This window comes from Lepidochelys kempii, chromosome 3 (genome assembly GCF_965140265.1).
Source record: "Lepidochelys kempii isolate rLepKem1 chromosome 3, rLepKem1.hap2, whole genome shotgun sequence".
NCBI classification, from domain to species: domain Eukaryota; kingdom Metazoa; phylum Chordata; order Testudines; family Cheloniidae; genus Lepidochelys; species Lepidochelys kempii.
This window is the reverse complement of record NC_133258.1, coordinates 12,606,459-12,630,415: the sequence shown is the minus strand read 5'-3', so window position 1 is coordinate 12,630,415 and position 23,957 is coordinate 12,606,459. Positions and strand designations below refer to the sequence as shown.

Sequence of the window (23,957 nt, the reverse complement as noted above, 5' to 3'; positions counted from 1 at the left end):
ATAGATTGAGCCTCTTTAGTCTCTCACTGGAAGGCAGGTTACCCAGACCTTGAATCACTCTTGTAGCTGTTTTCTTCACCCTTTCCAGTTGGTCTGCATCCTTTCTAAAGTGTGAACACCAGAACTAGACAAAGTATTCCAGAAGTGGCCTCACCAATGCTGTATAAAGTGGTAATAACATCTCCTTAGTTCTATTTGATATTCCCCTGCTTATACAACAAGAATAGCATTTGCTTTCTTAGACTCCTCATAAACCAGGGAGTTACTGTTCAGTGGGTTGTTCACCATGACTCCTAAGTCCTTTTCTGAGTCACTCCTTTCCAAAATACGGTCCCCCCCATATTGAATGTGTGTGACCTACATTCTTGGTTTCTAGGTGTATGACCTTGTAGTTAGCTGTATGAAAATACATGTAGTGACCCCATCTTAACACAAGATCCAAATCATTCTGTAGGACTGACCTTTTCTGATTACTTACCATTCCACTAACTTTTGTGTAATGTGCAAACTTTGCAGGCTATATTTTTTTTCTTCCAGATAATGATATTTAAAAGCATTGGGTTAAGAACTTGTCCCTCAGGGACCCCACTAGAAATGCCCCAGTAGGACAATGATGCCCCATTTACAATTACTTTTTCAAGATTCATGAGTTAGATATTTTGTAATCCATCTAATAATATGATGCATTGATTTTGTATAGTGCTAATTTTTAAATCAGAATGTTGTACAGTACTAAGTAAAAATGCCTTACTGAAGTCTATTATGTCAACACAGTTATCTTTATCGGCCAAACTTGTAATCTCTTAAAAAAATTGAGTAAAATGATCAAAACCACCTAAGTATTTTAGGATTCAGATTTTTAAAGATACTTAGGCGTGTAAAGATGCAAAGAGATATGCAATGGGATTTTCAAAAGCACCTAGGTACCTAACACTCAGTGTAACACTGTGGCCAGAAGGCCTAATGTAATCCTTGGATGTACAAACGGGAATGTTGCACAGGGGTAAAGAGGTTACATTACCTTTATATTTGTCAATGGTGCAATCACTGCCAGATTACTGTGTTCAGTTCAAGAAGGATGTTGAAAAATTAGAGAGGATTAATAGAAGAGTCATGAGAATGATTAAAGGATTAGAAAACATGCCTCTTAGTGATAGACTCAAGGAGTTCAATTGATTTTACCAAAGAAAGAGAAAGCTAAGAGGTGGCTTGATCCCATTGTATAAGTACCGACATGGGGAACAGAAATATGATAATAAAGATCTCTTCAATCTAGCAGACAAAGGTAAAACAAGATCCAATGGCTGGAAGTTAAAGCTAGACAAATTCAGACAACAAATAAGGTACACATTTTTAATAGTAAGGATAACTAACTGTTGGAACAACTTACCAAGTGTTGTGGTGGATTCTCCATCACTGGAAGTTTTAAGATCAAGACTGGATGTTTGTTTAAAAGATATGATCTAATTCAGTGGTTCTCAACCATGAGTACGCATACCCCTGGGAGTACTTGGTGGTCGTCCAGGTGGCACGTCAACTCATCTAAATATTTGCCAGGTTTTGCAACAGGCTACATAAAAAGCACTAGCAAAGTTAGTGCAAACTACAATTTCATACAGACAAAATGAGAAAGTATGCAATTTTTCAGTAATAGTGTGCTGTGACACTTGTATTTTTATGTCTGATTTTGTAAGCAAGTAGTTTTTAAGTGAGGTGAAACTTGGGGGTAACACAAGACAAATCCGACTCCTGAAAGGGGTACAGTAGTCTGGAAAGGTTGAGAACCACTGGTCTAATTCAACCACAGCAACAGGATTTGAATCAGGAATTAGTTCAGGGAAGTTCTGCAGCCTGAGTTATGCTGGATGTCAGATTAGATGGTCACAGTGATCCCTTCTGGCCTTAGAGTCTGTGAATCTCAGTGCTTTGGAAAACATTACCCAACGTCAAGTTTATCTGGCAAGACCTATTTTCCACAAAAGCAGGTTGATTGTTATTAATTATGCTACCATCCTTTAATTCTTTACTGATGGCATCCCATAGCAGCATTCCCATGTTCTGCCATCCCTTTACAGTGCTCCTCTCCCATGCCTGCTCAGCTATACTGCCTGGTGCTCATGCCTCCTCACTAGTGCCCAACTACAGGGTCATTGGCCATCTGTAGGGTGACCATATTTCCCAGTTCTGAATACAGGATACCTGGCTCTCCGCACAGTGCTGGGAGTCAGATGTGCCCCATCGCAGGGGAGGGGAGGGATATGGAGGAGCAGCAGGGTGAGGGGATGAAGGGGCAAAGCAGGGAGAAGACAGCAAGAGGGGGAGCATATAAAGGGTAGCTGGGTGGTCAGCAAAGGTGGCATGTAACTGGCTGCTGCCTGGTGCCTGCCCACACTCACCAGCCACCGCAGCTTGCGGCTTTCAGGCCATGCCGGACGGAAATGGGATGGGAGGTGGGGATCTGCTGGCCGAGATCTGGCATGCAGCAGGGGCTGCACTGACGGACCAGCAGGGGGAGCAGCCAGCCCCGCGCACTGCATCTTTGCCCCGCCACCAGCCTTGCACACCCACCCCCATCGCTGGCCACTGGACTCCCCAACTCGCTGCTGGTGGGTGGGTAGCTGGCGAGCAGAGATAAGGCCAGCAGCAAGACCTGCCTGTACTGATGGGCGACAGGCAGAAAATATGGGACAATTTGCCCATTTTTCAGAAAAAGACAGGACACCTGCAGGAGGGCTTAAATACAGCACTGTTCCTTTAAAAATGGGACATCCGGTCACCCGAGACATCTGACCCATAATGTTTCAGACTGTTTTAAGGGGATTTCGTGAATGTGAAAGCAGTTTGTTTGGCAACAATAAAAACATAGCGTCCTGCCAGAGCGGGATGAGCAAGAATGATAGCAAGGCACGTTCTCTGAGCCGGCGTCCATTCCTGAATCCGTGGCTTCCAGGAAGGACAAGATAATTCAGTCTTTGTGTCCATAAAACCTTTAGCCTCTCCTGAAACTATCGAAAGAAGTGTATGTATGACCTAGATACCTGTAACAGTGATCACAAAACTCATTTTACAGCCATGAGAAGGTAATGACTTTTGCTTATGACTGATCTGGGCTGGATTTGCAATAGTGACCTAGATGAAATACTCCACAGGCCATTACTGTTCTCACCCATGAGCCATCTAGTCTCCATATGTTTTTATTAATATGTATTTAATAAAAATATTAATGAACCACCCTAGGCAATGTCATTATGACCACTGGAATGAAGGAGTCATCAAGATATAAAAAGTTTGCCAATTACCATATACTGTGAAGTGGGTAATAAAACTGCATGAGGAATTATGAATGGTCAGCAGCCATAGCGTAAATGGAGGGGCAGGAGATAACAGATAGACTGTTTGTGAGACTACTCAGTAAACACAGACACTTTCAACCATGATGGTGTGTCACACTATTACCAACCCATTTTTTAAATTGCAGTCTGGTCGAAAAACAAATATTTGTCCTACGAAAAAGTTCCAGTGTCATAAAAAATGGTTGTGTCACCGGAATGGTTTGGGTGTGGAATGTACTGATTTTTCAGTTACACAATTTGAAGCAAAAAAATGTGTTCCAATTGTTTCCAGACTTCTTTGTTGTTTCAGATAATTTTGTTGGAAAATCTGAAACTATCTAATGACACAATTTTGCTTTCATTTAAATTTTCATATCGTTTGGTGGAAATGAATTTTTCATCAAAAAGTTTTGATGAAACAAATTGATTTTAATATCCCTTTGAAAGGGAATGAAATACTTGCGAAAGGGGTCAGGTGGAAAACTTTGAATACAAAGTGAAATTGTCCAAAAGTTGTAGGAAAGAACTTTTGCTTGTGAAGTATACAACGAGAAAGTATTTTCTGAGTACTGTCAGAGACAGCTCTTTTATATGGCCTCAATCGTGTTCTGGAAGAACCAGTTTGAAGATTGACAGAAGTAGTGACTGGGTCCTTGCCCACTGAATAAGGCAACCAATGTGGCCAGTTAGAGCCAGTTGTGATGGTGGTTTTTGTGATATGAACTGGGACCACTGATTCATTTTCCATTGGTCTCCAAGTGAGCATCAAATGGGAATGACTTTTAGGCATTATCGACTTGGGCCACATTTGAATTGGTGACAAGTGATGAAAAGTGATCCATATTTCTTTAAAAACACTACAGTCCATCCAATCCCTCCCACATTCCTGGTTCTATAGACCGATCAGAAAGCAAAATACCTTACTATCTATTTTAATTAGCTATAGTTTCTGCCTCTGAGCTAGATCATCAGCTGATGTAAATCATCAGAGAGACAGCCTCATTGGAGTTGTGCTGGTTTACGCCAGCTGAAGTTCTGGCCCACTATGTTGTATTTTCCTATAGCACCATAAAAATGTTTTACTAATGCACATGCCCACATGATATAATTGGCTATAGCAAGTATATGCCCTGAAGAGGAACAGTATGTCTACAACTGCCCTCTACCAGAGTATATATGTCACACCAGCTCACCTGTATAAGAAAGCAATAATAAATACTCAACACTTAGGTGGTTCTTTTCATCTTCAAGCCACTATGAAAATGTCGACTAACTAACAATACCACATGCCAAGCAGGACTGTGTGAACCCATCTTATTTTTCTCAATTTATAGATGAGGAACAGAGAAACAGAGAAATTAAGTGCCCTGCCTGAGATTACACAGTAAATTTGTAGCAGAGCTAGGAACTGAACCCTCGACTCCCCAGCCCAGTGGCTTAACCACAAAACCTTTCCGTTCAATTGCAAAACAATGGTAGCAATGTTCACTCAAACTCAAATTGAAATTGTGAATTCAATGGGAGTGTAGGAACAAACTTCGCAATGATCTGGAAGTAAATATAAAATCAGTTCTGATAAAATTTTCAGATGACATAAAGATTGGTGGAAGGGTAAATAATGGTGAGGACAGGACTTTCATACAGAGTGGGGCGGGGTGGGGGCGGGGCAGAGATGGGAAGCTTTTGAGACAATCCCACATGACATTCTATCAGGGGGCCCTGATAACAGTCTTCAAATACATTAAAGGCCATTATAAACAGGACAGTGTTAAATTATTTGCCATGGTCACTGAAGATAGGACAAGAATTAATCGACTTAATCTATAGCAGGGGGGACTTAGGTTAGATATTAGACAAATGTTCTAAATATAAGGTTAGTTAAGTACTGGACTAAGAAACCAAGGTAAAGAGACCTGTTTTTCAAAGAGCAGATACTCAGCACTTTCTGGAAATCAGGCCCCTTTCAAGCACTCAAAAATTGAGTTCCCTGATTCACTAACCACTCTAGGCCTTAAATTATTTAATAGAGCTGTTTGAAATTTTTTCAGTGGAGCAGTTTTGCATTGGAAAATGTTGTTTTATTGAAACAGAAATATTTCGCAGGAACGTATTGATTTTGACAGAATTTTCTATGGAAAATTTTGAAACTGTTCTGACTTTCTCATTTTGATTCAGGATCATCAAAAGGTTTCATTTTGATAATGTTGAAATGTATCAGTCTGACTTTTTCACTTTATTGCATTTGGTTTTGACATTTATATTAGAATTTTAACTATATTACATTTCTATATTATATATTACAATTAAGACTCTATGTCATAATAAAGTACATGATAATGTTTTGACTTTATCAAAATGAAGTATTTCAATGTTTCTGTATCATATTTTTTTCAGAATTTCCATGTCACGGGAAATTTTGGCTTCTCATTGCAATATGGAATAGTTTTTTGTTTTGAACTGCCAGAATTTCCTGTGGAATGGAATTTTTTTTTTCCAACCAGCCCTACTATTTAACAATATCCCTTTAATAAAATAATAATAAATCCAGTGTTTACACACATATACGTTGAATAGCCAGCTCCTTGTCTTCCAAAGCAACCTTTCTATGTGTCTGATGTAAAAATCCAGGATATTTGAGTGTCAGGTTATAAGGGCTACAGCTGTGTGAAATAAGATCCAGCCACAATGGTTCCCTTTTCAAGCATTGTGTTTCCTTCATATCTGTTCATGCCACATCTAAAATATTGTTGAAAATGAGCATGATCATTTTTTGCATTAATTGAACATCAGCTCCCCCTACTCCCCCAGGTTCACATTGTCACCTCTTCTTGAAAATGCTACCAATACAGCGTGTGGCAGTGGATCTATCTATTCTACCTAACAAAAATATCCGTGGCTACTGTAGACATAGAAACATATAAATGTGGTAGGGCTGGATGGGACCTCAAGAGGTCATCTAGTCCAGCCCCCATGCTGAAGCAGGACAAAGTAAACCTAGATGATCCCTGACAGGTGTTTGTCTGACTCTAACCTGTTCTTACAAACCTCCAATGATGGTGATTCCATAACTTCCCTTATTGTCTTATTCCAGTACTTTGACATTTGACAGAACTGAAAAATCAAAATGTTTCATTAATGTCAAAATGGAATGATTTGTTTCCAAAACATTTCTATTTTTCAGGCTGGAGTCACAAAATGGCAAGAGGAGGAGAAGGTAGTGGTGATGGCAGTGACCTTTTTATAACTTTTAGCCCAGTGGTTAAGGCACTCACCTGGGATGTGGGAGACCTAGGTGCTCTTCTGCCTGATGTGGAGAAAGCAATTTGAACTTGGGTCTGCCACATAACTATCTGGACCACTGGGTTAAAAGTGATAAGGAGGACTCCAGCTCTGCTACTTCATGCTCCTCCTGCCATTTTGGGAATCTAGTCCTCCTTTGCATTTTGTTAAAAATGCCTGAAAAAAAAATGAATCAGGTCAAAATCACCTCGCTCACAACATATCGCGAGAGTTGGCAACCCTGGGTGTGTTAGTGATGGGCTGTGCTGGTCCATGATGGGATACATAACCCAGCAAGATGCCTCTTTTGTCCCCTATGGGCCAGGCTCCCTGTCAGAACTACACCGTGATGTCCCCAGAGTCAGATGGCTCCCCTGATTCACCAAGCAGCTCAGTGGGCTGGACCACATTGCACTGTGGGATATATAGTCCTCCAGGGAGCCTGGCCCATAGAATGCCATGGGGACCTGAAGGACAACTCCCAGAAGGCAAGAGAAGTGCGTTTTGATACTGATCTGACTGGAAAGGAAGTGTTCGGAGTCATCTCAACAAAGCAAAACGTTTCAGTTTCAGGAACATCAGTGTGCTCTGTTTCAGGCAACAACACTGAAATGAAACACGTTGACATTTCTGATTCAAAATGGGTCAGAATTTCCACTAAAAAAAATCATCTTTTTCTCCCATTTTGGGACAAAAACAGATGTTGAAAAGTCAGAATTTCCTGTGGGACAGAAATTCCCAGTATCATTCAACTTTAGTTCTTATACTGCAGCTATCCTGGGAAGCATTCCATCCATTCATCTAAGCAGATTCTTATAATGATGCCAATGATCATAGTATCTAAATACCTAATTAGGGAAGACACCATCTCACTGATTTACAGAGAGGAGTCAAAAGAAGGGGGGAAAAGGCCCCTGAAAAAAAAAGAGAAAGGTTTTCTCCAATCAGACGGTAGGTTAGTTTATTACCTTTTCCTCTCACTCCTTAAAGTCTGTTGACTCCCCTGTGCTATGAAATTTAAGTACTGTATCATGGCCATAGATTATTCACTGAACAGGCTGGGCAGGAAGCATCCTATAATATAGATGTTTTTGTATACGTGGAAAGCAAATCTGTATTTCAAAGCACCATGAAGCAAATTGCTTACACAAATACTGTATCAAAATGTATACAGCAGAATTGAGGTAAAACAAATAAAATCAGATCTTCTGACTTTCTGACTTTACATCTCAATCTTTGAACAGACTGAAAACTTCATTCAATTTTCATAGTATGAATATATCTCCACTAAAATTAATTTCGGACTACAAATGTACATCAAGTGATAGGTTATTTCAATGGGAACATAGCAGGAGTTTAAAGAAATAAGAAAGGTTAGCTTTAATCTGATTAATATTCCAATGATCAGTTTTGGTTTCAATATCCAATCCAAAGTAGCGGGGGAATTGAATGAGATCTTATTTTTATTTCAAAACCGATATGCAGGCACACTGACCAACACTTTTTTGTCTTGGCTTCCAGTCTGAATCCAGTTAAAAACCATTGGGGTCTGTTAAACCAAGGATTATTCTATCATATTCTTAAGCAGGGCTGCTGGAACAATTTTGACAGTGGGGGTGTTGAGAGCCATTGAACCAAACTGTAAACCCGGTATATGATGGAAACCACTTCAAGCCAGGGGGTGTAGCAGCACCCCCAGCACCTCTAGTTCCACCACCTATGTTCTTAAGGGTGGGAAAATGGAAGGATGGAGAGGAAGGATTAGTCAGTGGTTAGGGCATGAGTCTACATCTTGAGTACCCAGGATTCATTTACCTGCTCCCTACAGAATTCCTGTCTAACTTTGGGCAAGTCTTTAGTCTCTCTGGGCTTCAGTTCCCAATCTGTAAAAGGAGGATAGTAGCACTTCTCCACCTCACAGGCGGGCAGGAGGATAAATACAAATAAAAACAGTGAGGCATCCAGCTACTATTATGATGAGTACTATAGAAGTATCTTAGATAGATAGTATATGTGAGTGAATTAATATTAGCTTCAGCTCAGATAATTTTCTCTCCCCAGTTTAGACCATATTTTAATTTTAAACACTACATCCTTCAGTAAAAAGAAAATCTGTATACTCATATAGTTGATTCCATTTCTGGTCTGTATTCTTTAACTTCTGCTATATTTGTTTGGGGTTAATTGGTTGTGGATGGATAGTTAATACAAATCTCTCCAAACCAGATGATCAGTTATTTTATTTAGAGTTTATTTACTTTCTATTCTTAATCTTAGATCAGGTGCATCATTTTTTTTAAAAAAAACATACTAATTGTTCAGATATCTATCTATCTATCTATCTCCATACACCCACTATCTATCTATCTATCTATCTATCTACCTATCTATCTATCTATCTATCTATCTATCTATCTATCTATTGTTCAGATATCTATCTATCTCCATACACCCACTATCTATCTATCTATCTATCTATCTATCTATCTATCTATCTATCTATCTATCTATCTATCTATCTATCTATCTATCTATTGTTCAGATATCTATCTATCTCCATACACCCACTATCTATCTATCTATCTATCTATCTATCTATCTATCTATCTATCTATCTATCTATCTATCTATCTATCTATCTATCTATCTATCTATCTCCATACACCCACTATCTATCTATCTATCTATCTATCTATCTATCTATCTATCTATCTATCTATCTATCTATCTATCTATCTATCTATCTACTCTCTTTCTCATCACCTTTTGCATCCTCCCTCTCTGATATTTTCCATTATTACACATTAGAAGATGTTGTATTGTTTGTTTCTGAAAATGAAATAGACTATTGACCTCCACCTCAGTTGGAAATATTTACCCAGGAGACCTCCAGCGCCTCCTAGCGGTAGATGTTGGAGTCTGCATGAGATTGCATTAGATTTTCCTGAGCTATTTCCTTCTTCCACCCCCTGTACCACTTCCCTGCCCCCAGCACACACAGATGCAGAAAAGGATAAAGAAAATCTTCAGCAAAAGACACCAAACAAAGAGTGTTTGTAGAAATGTCTAAGTGCCTTAGAACACATTGCATATGATTTATTAATAGGATTCTTGTCTAAATTGTGAACAAGACCACAAAGTATTAGCTTATTTTGCCAGACACTTATACATCATGCACACTCAGACAGAGAGAGAGAGAGAGAGAGAGAGAGAGAGAGAGAGAGAGAGAGAGAGAGGTATTTATGTTTTGTGACTATTTAAGTGACAGTTTCATTTTTTTCTATTTGTTTGTCATAGGGTTTTATACTGCAATCACTGTAAAATCTGAGCACCTTCCTTGTAAAATCATTAACAGTAGTGAAGTTTCCAGTGGACTTCTGGAGTCTCAGACACTTCTCCCTTGTTGGGTTAAAAACAGGTACTGTTGGTTACCAAGTTGACCATATCTACCTCTTAACAATCTGTCATCTTTGGTACATTTTTCCTTCACAGCCTTTTTAATGAATCTGGTGACCTGATTAGGATCATATTGAGAACTGACTTAATCACTGTATAGTGCTCTTTCAAATTCTAGCCAGTCTAACATTCAGGGCAGTGAATCTGTTATGCAGCCTCCAAATGAAGAGAACTTGAATTTATATTATTTTCTTAGTATATTTTAATAACTTGTAATGATTCCACTCTGATTTTAAACAGATATTCTGAGAGGGGTTATGGGGGAGGTTACTGGAAATGGAAACTGCAATCAATAACAATGGAAGATTCGTATATCCACATTAGGATCAGTCCCCTCAGGAAAGATCCTCCGTTTAAGGTAGTCAAATAACATTAACAAATTGTAAGATTCAATGTAAGTTTGATGCTTTTGTGTAGTCACTTGGGTTTATGGGCTTGATCCAAAGCATTCCTGCCACTTAACAGCAGGTGCAGCTTCAAGATTATTTTTCATGGGAAAGGAGCATTGATGATTTATTCAGTCTACCCACTATGCAGAGAAGTATAAATGAAGAGTATGGATTTAAAAGGAATAAAATCAGAAACTGGATTTAATTTCTATTTAAAAATATGTGTATATTGTGTTATTCATAGATGGGAGAGCTGAATGGTACAGGGCCTAGCATCAGAACAAAAGAGATTTCAGGTGAAAAAAGCAGATAAATTGTGTCATCTGAATCTTAACCATGGGTAAAAATTCCACATTTTTCCAAATGAGTAAAGTTTAAAGAGAGCAAAAGAAGGACTGGATTCTGAAATTGTGTCTGTGTGTGAAAAAAAAGAGAGAGAACTACTTATAGTGCCGAGACCTACTGAATAAAAGGCATTTTCAGTTAGAAATGGTTGTCATAAAATTCACTTTGGATAAGAGCCTCCAGCTACCAGCAGAGGGCCTTGCACTAAATTGATTTAGTTTTAAACTGTAGCCAATAATACATGGGGAGGGCAGGAGAGAGAGAGTTGTTATTATAAAGGTCCATTCTGACTTCAAAATATAGAGAATGGATGCAAGCTTATTAGATAGATAGATAAAATGGGAGTTAAAATAGAATACTTGTTGAAATAATGTAGTATTGCCTTACTTTTTGACAAAGTAACAATAGATTATGTTGATTGGGGGAAGAGTTATTAACTTGGGTAAATAGACAGTATTACTTATTTTGTATTTTTATACACACTACATTTAAAAGATAGTACAAAAGAACCATTGTTACTTGACTGTGAAAGGATAAAACTATGGACAGTGCATTTGACTTATTTCATTTATTATTTTGTAAAAGTGTTCAACAGAAGAAGAGATATCTGTACTAATTTCTAGACCTGAAAAGCGTTAGCTATTTGTCACTCTAAGTTGTGGACGGTAAACAGTAAGAATCACAGTTGTAGTTGAAGTTGTAGACGGCAAGAATCACAAGAACTAACAAGCTTTTAAACTCTATAGTCAAGAGTTAGTGTGTTAACCAAAATCCCAAAAGAGGGCGCTGCTACCCCGTTCAATGATGGATTTCAAAGGGATTTTAAAGCTCCGTATTAAAATATGCAGGATTTTTCAGATGTGGTCAGTTTGAAACAATTTGCTTAGATTTTAATCGTAATAACGGTGAGATTTAGCTATGGACATTTTTATCCCATGTTGATTACCTACTTTTTAAAATATGTATTCCCTCTTTCAAATATGGTCCTGAAGAATAAGACATAACAAATATTATATTGAAATTACATCATTTGATCAGTTCCAACAATTCTGAGTAGTTTGACGTGAAACTATTTGTTTGCATTAATTTCAAAATATATATTAAAATGGTTTTAACACCAACGCTAAACATTTTAAAATGTAACCTGCATATTTATATTGATTAATTATTATTATACGTCTAACGTCTTTAATATGAAGCTTATTATACATTTTAGATAAAATAATATAATAATACAATATAAAATAATATAATTCTATTTTGAATGACCACACCAAGCAGAAATAAACTACACAGGGGGAAAAACAGATCCTTGATCAATCAAATCGTTTTCAAAATGTTCATCGGACACATGGCTCGATTGCGTTTTGTTCATGAGAGTCCTAATAAATCTGTGACTTGTGAACCCGAGTGCACAGTCTAAAACATTTTGCTAGTGGACCAGCATTGGTCGATATCTCGATTTTATCTTTTTGTGTGTGATTACTCTGTTTTCTGATACGTGGCACTTACATAATCTCCCCTGCTATTCAGTTGTAACTCGTAATAACGCACAAATAGGTCATAAACCAGAGTCACTCTGCGGAACCAGCCCTTTCGAGCATGATCCGGAGACTTCAGCGAAACGGTGGCAAAGTGTCCCTTTAGCTGATATTTGTTTTAATCGGAATTTTTGCTCACTACAGGCAGAACCGGATCGCTTGTGTGTGCGTGAGTGTAACATAATGTATAAGCCTACATGCGAACAACACATGTAAATTTCCCTTTTCAATATCCTATTTGTACTACTGCTTGGGAAGGGCGTCTCTCTCGAACCAACCGAAGTCCTCTTTGACAGCCCCACGCAGCAATGGGTAACAAGACAATCTTTGCTGAGAATCCCTCTTATCTGCTTTAATAACTTCCCACCACAAAAATTGCCCTGCTCCTCTTATAATAACTATCTGCTATTTGTTTCTTCCCCGTTGTGGGTTGAGCTTCCAGTGGAAATGCATGCTTGGAAATGGGGTGTATGGAGGGTGGGGGAGGGAATTGGGAAGGGAGAGAGAAGAAAGACGAATTTACACTTTCTAGTTCAATTTGCGGGGATGAAAAATCGGAGCCTCTGCTTATTAAGTCTCCTCACTCCTAGATTTAAATCGATCCCGATTTCTAGGAGATTAAAAAGTCCCAAGGACTATATATATATATTCCTCATGGGGGTAGTCTCTAAGGTGCCACAAGTACTCCTTTTCTTTTTAGGGACATTACGGACGCCCTGCAGTTCCACAGATAGGACCCTGACGTTAGAAACACCTCCTTGCCTTACCCATTAGTTCACTGGAAAGCGCAGTTGTTTTCTTTCAAAGCAAGAGATGGTCTCTCCTTGCCCTTAATAACTGCTCGTGTCTTGGCAATACTAAAAATGGACAATGCAAACGAATGTTTGCCGGGGCACATGAAGGATAGCTGTGTTCCAACGCCCCAGATCAACGGAGACATGTAAAAGCACAAATATAACTTCATGGTGTTAGTGTCTTTTGAAAGTAGCGACTAGCTCTTAGAAAGATGTTCGGGATATGCTAAGATCTACGCTGTGCCGAGAAAATGTCCCAAGTTATGAACTATCTTGCTTAAGCCATGAGTACAGGGATTCCAGATGAAAAGCTTTTACTTTAGATTTGCTCCTTCCACTTTAATGTCCAAGTCTCTGCTTCTGTGTTTTACTGCATACTAGAGAGAATTTCTGGACATGTACGTAAAAACAGAGTATGTGGAGGGAAACATAATATCTCATTGCAAATGGTGCATCGTTTCTCATAGAGGCAAAATAGTCTGTATTTTAGTATAAATAAGGATATACAAATATCCACTCTTCTGTCTGCTGTGTATAAACACACACAGTGGAGAGAATAATGGATATTATTAATAAGTGGGTGTATATGTGTGTGTGTTCTTGAGTAACACACTCATATTCATATATTATGATACACACAACGATAAACTTGTGTGTATCGTGGAGTTTCACAGTATATGAATATGTGTGTTCATGTAAGTGTATATATATATACACACACACACAGTGTGATCTATACATATGAATGCATATATATCTATTTGTATGCATGTATTTGTATGCTTATGTGTACATATCCGACTATATCTAGATGTATATATGTCTGTATATGTATACTTGTGAGATTATATGTATATATATATGTATATATGTATATCTATATATATCATGTACTTGTGAGATTATATATATATATATATATATATATATATATATATATATATATATATATATATGATGTCTGTGTGTGCATATATATAACCAATAATGTTTTTACTCTCCGATTGAGGTTTACTTCTGCAGCCTATTGTTTCAGACAACAGATATAAGTTGCGATGGAAGAGGAACGTCGGATTTGCTGCCTGTCCCCCATTTCCAATTATAGATGGATCATTACAGACAGAGAAGTACTGAGAATCCAGACATCTGCTCTTCACATGAATGCACTCACCTCCTAGAGAACAGCCTGCGATCATGCTCTGGAAACTGGTTGAAAATGTCAAGTATGAAGATATCTATGAGGTGAGTATATAATATGCATGTGTGTGAGAGATATGTTTGCAGTATATAAATATACATCTACATGTTTATATGTACGTTTATACAATACATCTATAGATAGGTACATACATATGGAGAGCTATATAGATAACACACATGTACATTCAGGAAACCCAGAATAAATGTTCATATGCTTCTTTATTTGCTTTTTTTTCTATTCAGCTTTTTTTTTTTTTAAGCTGTTTGATGAGATTTAAAACATCAGCGAAACGATCTGGGGGTTGGGATAAGGCAACTTAAAGGCAAAAGTTTGATTTTTAGATCTCCAATTAAACATAATTCCATTAGACGCGGACAAATGTCAAGAAAAAAAGCTTAAGAAAGGAAACACAATCTTGTAATCCTATGCTTTGATACATTTGTGGGTTTTGGTTTGTTTTTTTCCCCCCTATTTTCAGCCCCAATCTTAGAGCAACCCGAGGTTGTTGTTTTTCTTGTTGTGCCTTCCTTATAAGATGCATCTGTGTGGGGTTTTTTTGTGTGTGTTTTTTTTTTTATAAATACACTGAAATATATACATACATCAGTGTCTATACACACATAGACACATATATAGTCAGAGGTAGCTACATAGATACAGTCAGAGAACAGTGAAAGTTGTGTGGATTATTCAGAAAGGTTTGATTTTTGAGGCTCAAAAGCAAAAATGTAAAACATTTGCTAATTTTCCTATTGCTTCGTGACCTGTTTTTTTTTGTTTGTTTTTTAAGTATGCTCAGTCCATTTGGTTCTTTTAAGTTAAACAGGGACTACATTTTCGCAGAAAGGAAAAAAGACGTGTAGGGAAAAGCCGTCTGTATTGTCCCGCTCGCTTTTTTTAATTATTATTTTTTATTTTGGGAGGGGGGTTACTTTGCAAATGTGAGCAGCACTTTTGCTAAGGAGATGTTAAGAAGGGTCCCCCTTCAATTTCAGTACAGTGGAGTTTGTTGCGATAACAGAACTCGTTCCAAACGGCAGGATACGGTGCCGATTGATTGTTTTAGCAGTAAAGTCTGTGTGGAGTGTGTTTGTCCAAAAGAAGGAGCCCTGTTCCCTGCAGTCTATGGAGTGGATACCATGTCACGGGCCGGCTGGTCAAAAGTCAGAGCCTTTAAGGACTTAATTCTGGAAGTGAGTTAATATTTAATCCAGAGATCTGAAGGAGAAAAAGAAAGAAAGAAAGAAAGAAAGAAAGAAAGAAAGAAAGAAAGAAAGAAAGAAAGAAAGAAAGAAAGAAAGAAAGAAAGAAAGAAAGATCACTTGAAGGGACGTGTTAATCTGTAGGAAGTGTTTCATAAAATGAAGTGATCGAGATAAAGTGTACAAAGGTTATCAAAGTGCCTCATGCCTGAGAGTAAAACAGTAGTGAATACGATTCCGTGTGCGCTCTCTAAGCAGCCCTATGATCCTGGCGGGGAGCTGTCTTCCCGTTAGAAGGAATGTCTCAACTCTCAAAAGCTCCCGTCAGGCTAATTATCAACTGAACGCTCGCAAAATCCAGCATATGCAGAATTAGTATCGGCGTGGGCACAGCTCTGTCCCCTTCGAACAGCCCCCCCCCCCCATCCCAGTCCTGCTTTTCCTTAAGCAAATACTGATCAAGTGGAAAGCCATGATCTGCCCTTCACAATAACAGCCATCCAGAGGTAGATATGTCTCTGGACTCTTTTTTCTTTTCTGCCAGAGGACACATTTAAGGCTCTTTGCCTGCTTTAAATTTTATTCATACTTGTAGGTTTATTTTATGTTGGATGCAGGGGATTTAGCAGTGGGGTGCATTTTGTTTGTGTTTTGTCTTGAAACATGATATACTCTGAGTTTGTGATGCTTGGGAAGTGATTCTGTAATGCCTAGAGTTAACAAAAAATATCCATCCTACTACTTTCCCTAGAATCGTGTAGTAGATAGATAGATAGATAGATAGATAGATAGATAGATAGATAGATAGATAGATAGATAGAAACTTTCCAGGGTTTTTTAAAAAATCTCTCTGTCTCGCTCTCTCTCTCTGTCTCTCTGATTTATAGTTAATAGTATGGTCTAAAAAAACCCTATCTACTTAAATTGATATGTTCTTAAAACAAAAGTGGGAGAGGAACTCGTTCTGGGAAGTGTGGGTCTCTTTAGGAGGGAACGTAAGTTGAACTTTAACAGAAATGGCAGGCAGGCCAGTCGAACGGGTTCCTGAAACATCAAAAGGGTTTTTATATTGCCCCTGGCTTTGCCTAGAAACTATAAATTTAGTATCCTTTAAAATTCATTGCATAAATTTTACATCTGGGTGAAAACTGGGCGCATTTTTGGCATAGTTAGGGGGCAAATTAGCATGGAGAATTAAATGGAACCCGACTTAACACTGATTTATTTGTACGTTTGAGATATTTTGCTTTTATAAATAAATGCGATCTACAACATTCAGTCGAAGTCCTTAATTGCCGCTCTAAACAAACACATTATAGTGGCTGAATAGTTTCTATATTTATTTTTGAAGAGAGGATCAGGAAGGCTCACCCCTCCCCCGTTATAAGTTTACAACTATATATAATATGGACAAAAGCACCAAAGGCAATCGGATTCTCCTATCTGGATGCATAATTAAATGTAAAAGAAGGAAATATGATTTTTTTTCTTAGCCTCCAGTATTGCTCCATAGCACTTCCTTGCTCCAAACCAGCAGTGTCTAGTTTACACTTCTTCCTCCGCCTGAGTTAATTGAAGTTATGTCTTTTCCTTGCTAAACTTCCCCCCCACCCGGACCTTCTCCCTCTCTCCCCCAACTCGGCTTCTGCCAGCCCCCCTCGTCTGATTACATCTAGTAATTCTCCACTGAATGAACGTCATTTACAATGGTAGGGGAGCTCTCGAGCTGGCTGCAAGCTTCACGCTCCATTTGGTCCTGCATTCTCCCTTTAAAGTAGTCGTGTAATATTAATAGTCATGAATATCAATTATTATGAGGCGGCGTAGGGGAGGACAGGGAGGAAGGGGCATCGGAGCAGTCTCAGCCTAGCCTTGGGTTGAAGAGGATTGCATCTGGAAGCTCAAAGGGAAATAAAAAAAATAAATAAATAAAACCAGAGGGGGGAGGGGGGAAATCATAGATGTCTACATAGGTTTCCAATCTCTCTCTCTCTCTCTCTTTTTTTTTTTTTTTTTGCGGGGGGGGGGGCTCACTGGCTAATTTTTTATGATGATTTTTGATGGCTAGACTTGGAAATACCTCAAGCTGTTCTCCTGTGTCCAACACGTCCCTTTGCCGAGCTCCTTGATATTTTTCTCCTATTATTACAATTATTATTATCAGCACCACTCTTTTATTTGTAGCTGTTACAAGACTTTTTTTTATTTCCAGATGTTAGTCCACACCTATTCCGCCATGGTGAGTTTGGATCCATGTTGTACCAGAATTGCATGTTCTCTCTCTCTTTCTCTCTCTCTCTCTCGCTCTCGCTCCCTCTCCCCCCTCTCTCTCTCTTGAACGCCTTTGGCTTGGTAATTTAGCACAATAATTGGAGGAGGCTTGCAGCTGCTTCTCCTTTTTGCATTGTGTGTTCTTGGTTTGAGCTGGGGGGAAGAGGAAAACTTTTTTTTTTTTTTTTTTTTTTGCCATCGCTGGTGGGGATTTGGACACCACTTTGTGGACTAGATGTTTTCTTGTTTACTTTAGCCTTGCAGCCTCAGCTAGGATGGAGTTGGACAAAACTCCTCTCCCACACTTTCTCTGAAGACTTTCACATCCCCCCCCCAATACACACAGCAAGACTTTTAATTACTATTTTAATGTCCCCATCGCCCCCACCCTTTGGAGTATAATAATATTTGAAAGGGATAAAATACATTCGAAGTTGCTGCAGAAATCACAGTGGCTGGATTTGTTCAGGACGGATTTTTAATGTTTTTATATATGTATTTATTTTAAAAAAAAATCCCAGAGGGCTGACTTTACATAAAGACACATTTTAAATTTATTTTCACCCTCTCCTTGTCCTCCGACTATGACAACATTTCTTCTGACCTTCCCAGGCAGAATGAGTGGGTGATTTTTTTTTTAACCAGCGTTTAGTGGTGAAGGGGAGTGAATAGATGTGTGAAAACTTTATACGCTGTAGTTTGGAGGGGTGCTAGGCAGCCAGAGAATGGATCAAAGCCCCACAAACTGCACATAAACAGAGAGCGCCACTCCGGCATTTTAAATTATGACATTTTAGTATATGTCTCTCCCACCTCCCCCTTCTCGCTTGTTCTTGGAAACTTACATGATCAGGACAGGAAAATGCTGGACTATTTCGATTTAAGGGGTCAAGTTAAATGCATATTTTATTTTATCTTGCGGTGAGTGATTTGTTTTTCATTTCCTCTTTTTTTTCTTTCCTTTCCTTTTTTTTTTTTTATTCCTTTCCCATTTTTGTTTTTAGGACCGGCATGATGGAGTCCCCAGCCACAGCTCCAGATTGTCCCAGCTGGGCTCTGTCTCCCAGGGACCCTATTCCAGCGCCCCGCCGTTGTCTCACACCCCGTCCTCGGATTTCCAGCCGCCTTACTTCCCACCCCCCTACCAGCCTCTTCCTTACCACCAAAGCCAGGACCCGTACTCCCATGTCAATGACCCTTACTCCCTAAACCCCTTGCATCAACCCCAGCAGCACCCTTGGGGACAAAGGCAGAGGCAAGAGGTGGGATCAGAAGCCGGCTCACTGCTGCCCCAGCCTCGGGCCGCCTTGCCTCAGCTCTCGGGACTGGACCCCAGGCGGGACTACCACTCAGTGAGGCGGCCAGATGTTCTCCTTCACTCGGCACACCATGGCCTGGATTCCGGCATGGGAGACAGCCTTTCTCTGCATGGCATCGGACACCCAGGGATGGAGGACGTGCAGGTAAGGAGTTCCTGCTCCTTCCTACTGCCAGGGAGCCTGAAGAAGTCTTAGCAGCTGGGAGACACATAGTCAACAATGATCAATTATGAATCATAGCAATTAGACAACGGAAGGACCTCCCCCCTGCCTCTTCTGTGTCGTTCCCGACTTATATTTTTCTTAAAAATAATCTTTCTTTCTTTCTTTCTCACACCTCACAATTTACATTAACAAGATGAAAGCTACAATAATGAACTCAGAAAGAAAGAAAGAAAGAAAGAAAGAAAGAAAGAAAGAAAGAAAGAAAGAAAGAAAGAAAAAGAAAGAAAGAAAGGCGTTTCTGAATAATCTAGGCATATTGAAAAGGGATAAAGTTTATGGAAGCTTTTCTTATTTCAGATATTAAGCCATGTGAAATATGGGTCTCCCAACCAGCTCTTTGCAGTTTGGGGATTTCAGTGAGATCTTTCAGAATAACAAATTTAAAAAATTACTACCAGTTAGGAAAAAACAAAACCAACCCCCCCCCCCCCCAAGTGTAATAGGATCAAGGATATATAAAAGGATTGCACCGGGCACTGTTTTTAAATAGTGTGTGTGTGTGTATTCTCTTTCTATCTATATCAACATCATATATCATTGTTCTGTTCCATCCTTTAGGAAACAATGGAGTTTCATGGGCCTTGAGGTACAATATTTCCTAGCTCTCTCACTCCCCAGCCAAAGTCATCACGGGCTATTTCCTTAAAACAAAAGCCCCATAACAATTTCACTCAAAATGGCTCGGTTCAGATCTTATTAGCGCAGAGCTCCCACAGTAGGTGGATGCATGATTTTCGGCCCACATTTTACACGAGGGTTGATGGTTGCTGGTATTGTTGTTTTTCCTGCTTTTTTGTTGCCGTTGCGGATATTTAAAAGTCTTGATCGGATTTTTAAAAATAGCAAGGGAGGAATCTGCAAAAAGGAGAATAAAGAACTCACTAAAATGAAATGCCTCACTAAAATAAATGGGCTTCCACCCTGTTCAACATAAAAGTACCAAACAAGCATGAGGAGTAATTGGTTTATTAGACAGAAGACCTACTATTGCCCCGCTTTAAAAATGCAAGACTGCTGAAAATACAATCCGTGGAAAGGGGGAATTGCAAATGTGATTTGCTCGGGTGTCACTTTAAAGACTCGCACGCCCCTGTACCCTTGTGCGGTAAGGTTTGCGATGATCATGGAAAAGGCTTTCCTTGGTATTTGTTTACTGCTCCCTCTGAACTCGATGGCAGTCGGAGCATCGGATTGCACGGATTTAAAACTGTACTTGTAAGACCTACGCGGACTCCCTGAGCTATATGAATAGGCTTTATGGGGCTCATCCTACATTCCTTATTCAGGCAAAACTGGCAATGGGGGTGTTGCCTGAGTAAGGACAACAGAATAGGATCCCTTATCTCTCTATATCTAGTACCAAAAAGGTGTAGAAAATATGAGTGCATTGTCATTTACAAAGCCAACAGAAAACGACATAATTAGCTGGTACACTCGTTGTGCTTCTGTTATAGATAGGTAGAGAATGGATACAGTTATTCCTATTCAAGCATTTTTTAAAGCAAAACGAACCCTTCTATTAAACGTCCCTGCTGATTCAATAAGGCGCAAAGTACTGAATAAAAATAAGGGGCATGTCGCATGGTCATTTTCTAAACAACATAATATATCCATAGCCTACGGTATGGAGGAGCTAGTTTAGCTTGTGTTGTAGCTGAATTACTCATCCAAATAGCTAAAGGGGCGTTGCAGACCGGGTATTTCCGTGCAGGAATCTATCTCTGGAATTCTGTGCATAATTTTTATGAAGGAGAGTGCACTGGAAGAATGAGGCAGGTACTTATTTTTAAAGGTCGGATCTCAAACTGAAAACAAAAATATTCCAAGAGATAATTTATGAAGATGAAAGTGCTCATCGACAAATTAGTATAAATAGGCACAGAGGGGGTGATGGGATTGTATTTATTGACAGGCATTTTCTATTATTTTCCATCTGTGTTTGCGAGCCAGGTTAAGTGGGCGGTTTTCTTAATATGTGATTCTTAATATGGAGTTTTTTTCTAGGACAGGTAAAAAAAATCCTGTTTAGCCGATAAATACACCTACTTTCTATGCCTTATGGGGGGGGAAAAGTATTATTCAGGGGGGTTTACTCACAAAGTTTTACTTTTTGAGTAAAGTTTTTTTTTTCCTTACACCATCTGATTAAATAGATTTCATAAATTTGTGTTTAGTTGGCAGGGAGAGAGAGAGAGGGAAAGAGAGAGAGAAAATGAGGATATGATATAAACCCAAGTCCAGGCCATGTGCAATCCGTTGTCCAGGAACATAATTAAGTGGTTGTAACATAGGGTTCTGCTATTGTAAGCACACTGCTGTCCTTTGCGACGAATTAGGTTTACAATCTGCAATTTACAACCGACAAATATGCACAGAGAAAGAAAGTATCTTCACATTGAAACCAAATATGCATCCCGTAGTAGAAAAAATGAATTAAAATAGCCATTTCAGTTTCATCCTTATTCCTCACTGATTAGGGGATCTGCACCTTTTGTACCTGATGGGAACTCATTCATTATTATAACCAAAGCTACAGGAAAGAAATGCAACTAACACCCCCCCCACACACACACACGCATATACATCCAGAGTTTGCAAAATAAATGACAAATTCTGTGGGTTATATTTCAGTTATTTTATAGCTGCTGGGTAAGGAGATGATGTTTAGAACGGGTCAGTGCTATCAAGTTTATTTGCAAAAATACATCTCCAGGTTTGCTAAATTTATGCTGGAAACTCATCATCTTCCCCATTACAACCTCTATTCCTTCCCTTCCTCCACTCCCCCCACCCCCCAGCCCCAATCCCCGCCTGTGTATGCAAGCTAGGGAGACTGAAAGTTAAGTTGCACCAAAACACCCGAGTCTCTTATAAAGTAACCCCTGGTATCACTTTTAACTAAAGAAGTCTAGTAATTAAAAGTCTGAGTTGTTTTTCCACGTTTCCGCATGCAGTCCTAATTAAATCTTTACGATCCTCTCTGTGACTATTAACTGCCAGCATGCTGCGCGAATATCCTGTACAAAAACCCAGCAGGGGGGCGTAATTAGATAGAAAATCAGACAAGAGTCTTCTCATTAACTGCAACAACTAACCCACGTTGCTGATGAAGGGAGTGGCGTGCATACACATACATATAGGTATAACATAGCCAGGCAATATCGAGATAAGGTGAGGTTAAAAAAGGGAAGAAAGATGGCGCTTAATATTTGCCTCCATTTTTATAGCATCGTGTTGCAAAATGATGCTCTCCAGCAAGCTGCACAATTTGTCCATCTTCCTCTGTCTCGTTGAAGACAGTAGAAGCTGCTAAAGGAGAAAGAGAAAAAAGGAAGGACCTTCTAATTGTATTTGATATTTTTCCCTGATTATTTTCTGTGATACCCTGTAGGTACGTGGCCTATTGATTAAGGGGGAGTTAAAAAAAAAAAAGACAAAAGGAACCGGGGGGGGGGGCGTGTAATTGGGAGGCTGGAGTCAAGAGGGAAAGGAATCCAAGGAAATATTGTTTATTGTTCCATCACACTTTGGATGTGCAGTTGAAAATATAATTTTCTCCTAACTCATATCCCACCTTAGATGGGGTCTCCTGAGAATAGAAAGATATTTACATAAGCTCTTATGATAAACTAAGACACTACTTAGAAAGATAAAGTTAGAATAAGAGGAGAATTCCATGACTTAAAGGTGTTTAATGTGTCTTTGGGGAAAAAAAACCAAACCAAACCCAAAGCCGTCTGTCTGTCTGTCTATCTATACACCCATCATCTATCTATCTATCTACACCCGCAGTTTAGAACTGACCACAAAACTGAACCACTTATTGAAATCTATTAAAAATGGTTCTTTAGTCACCTCTGTTCTCTCCGATGGTGGTTGTTGCTCATTGAGGAGGGATTCTGTATCAGACCATTTATATTAAGAAATAATACCTAACATTTGCCCCTGCTACAGTGTAACCATCTTTGTTTGTTTTCCTGCTAAAGAAGTTAATGCCATAATAACAGGTGTGCTTCTAACCAGGGTGAAAGTAGACAGGTTGAGGAGAGAGATTGAGTGACTTTTCTAGACAATCGATTTAATAGCTCTTATATTTTGTCTCTGTGTAATTCCCTTCCCCCCATCTCTCTCTCTCTCTCTCTCTCTCTCTCTCTCACACACACACACACACTTCTAACTTGTAACCAAACCTTGCGAGCTGTTAATCTGTGTTTGTTCCCTATACTATGTGGGTGTTGCACTCCACTCTGAATTGCTCAAACTGTAATTACAAGTCTATAATGTAAACCTTCCTATATAAAAAGTAAATGGCCCTTGAGTTATCAAGCTGCAGCAGGGTCAAAACATAATCATAATAATAATAAAAAAAGTTGTCCTTAATCGTGTTCATTTAGGTACTAGATCTTGGAGACGTTACCAAATTACCAAATTTTCAAAGAAAGAAATATAAAGCTTTATTGAATGCAAAAAAGACTATGTAATATCTATGTTTTATAAGATAACAAAAACACTATTACACCCCATATGCTTCACACCTCTTTTTTATTATAAGACCATATAATTTGGAACAATTTCATTTCCATGTCGATTTGGGGGAATAATA

The 23,957-nt window shown here is 39.0% G+C and overlaps 1 protein-coding gene across 12 annotated transcripts in view; it reads left to right on the top strand.

Moving 5' to 3' along the window:
* Positions 1 to 14,173: 14,173 nt before the first annotated feature.
* Positions 14,174 to 23,957, top strand: part of TFAP2B (transcription factor AP-2 beta) — a 219,507-nt gene continuing 209,723 nt past the window's right edge. For 9 of the 12 annotated variants that reach the window (XM_073335731.1, XM_073335733.1, XM_073335730.1 and 6 more), the window contains exons 1-3: positions 14,174 to 14,378; positions 17,752 to 17,778; positions 18,815 to 19,273. In XM_073335731.1, the coding sequence (XP_073191832.1) occupies positions 14,298 to 14,378; positions 17,752 to 17,778; positions 18,815 to 19,273 (567 nt within the window). In that variant the 5' untranslated portion in view covers positions 14,174 to 14,297. Of the gene's footprint in view, positions 14,379 to 17,200; positions 17,249 to 17,751; positions 17,779 to 18,451; positions 18,732 to 18,814; positions 19,274 to 23,957 lie in introns of those variants that run through there. The other 3 variants (XM_073335735.1, XM_073335734.1, XM_073335737.1) reach the window with 3 other exon arrangements.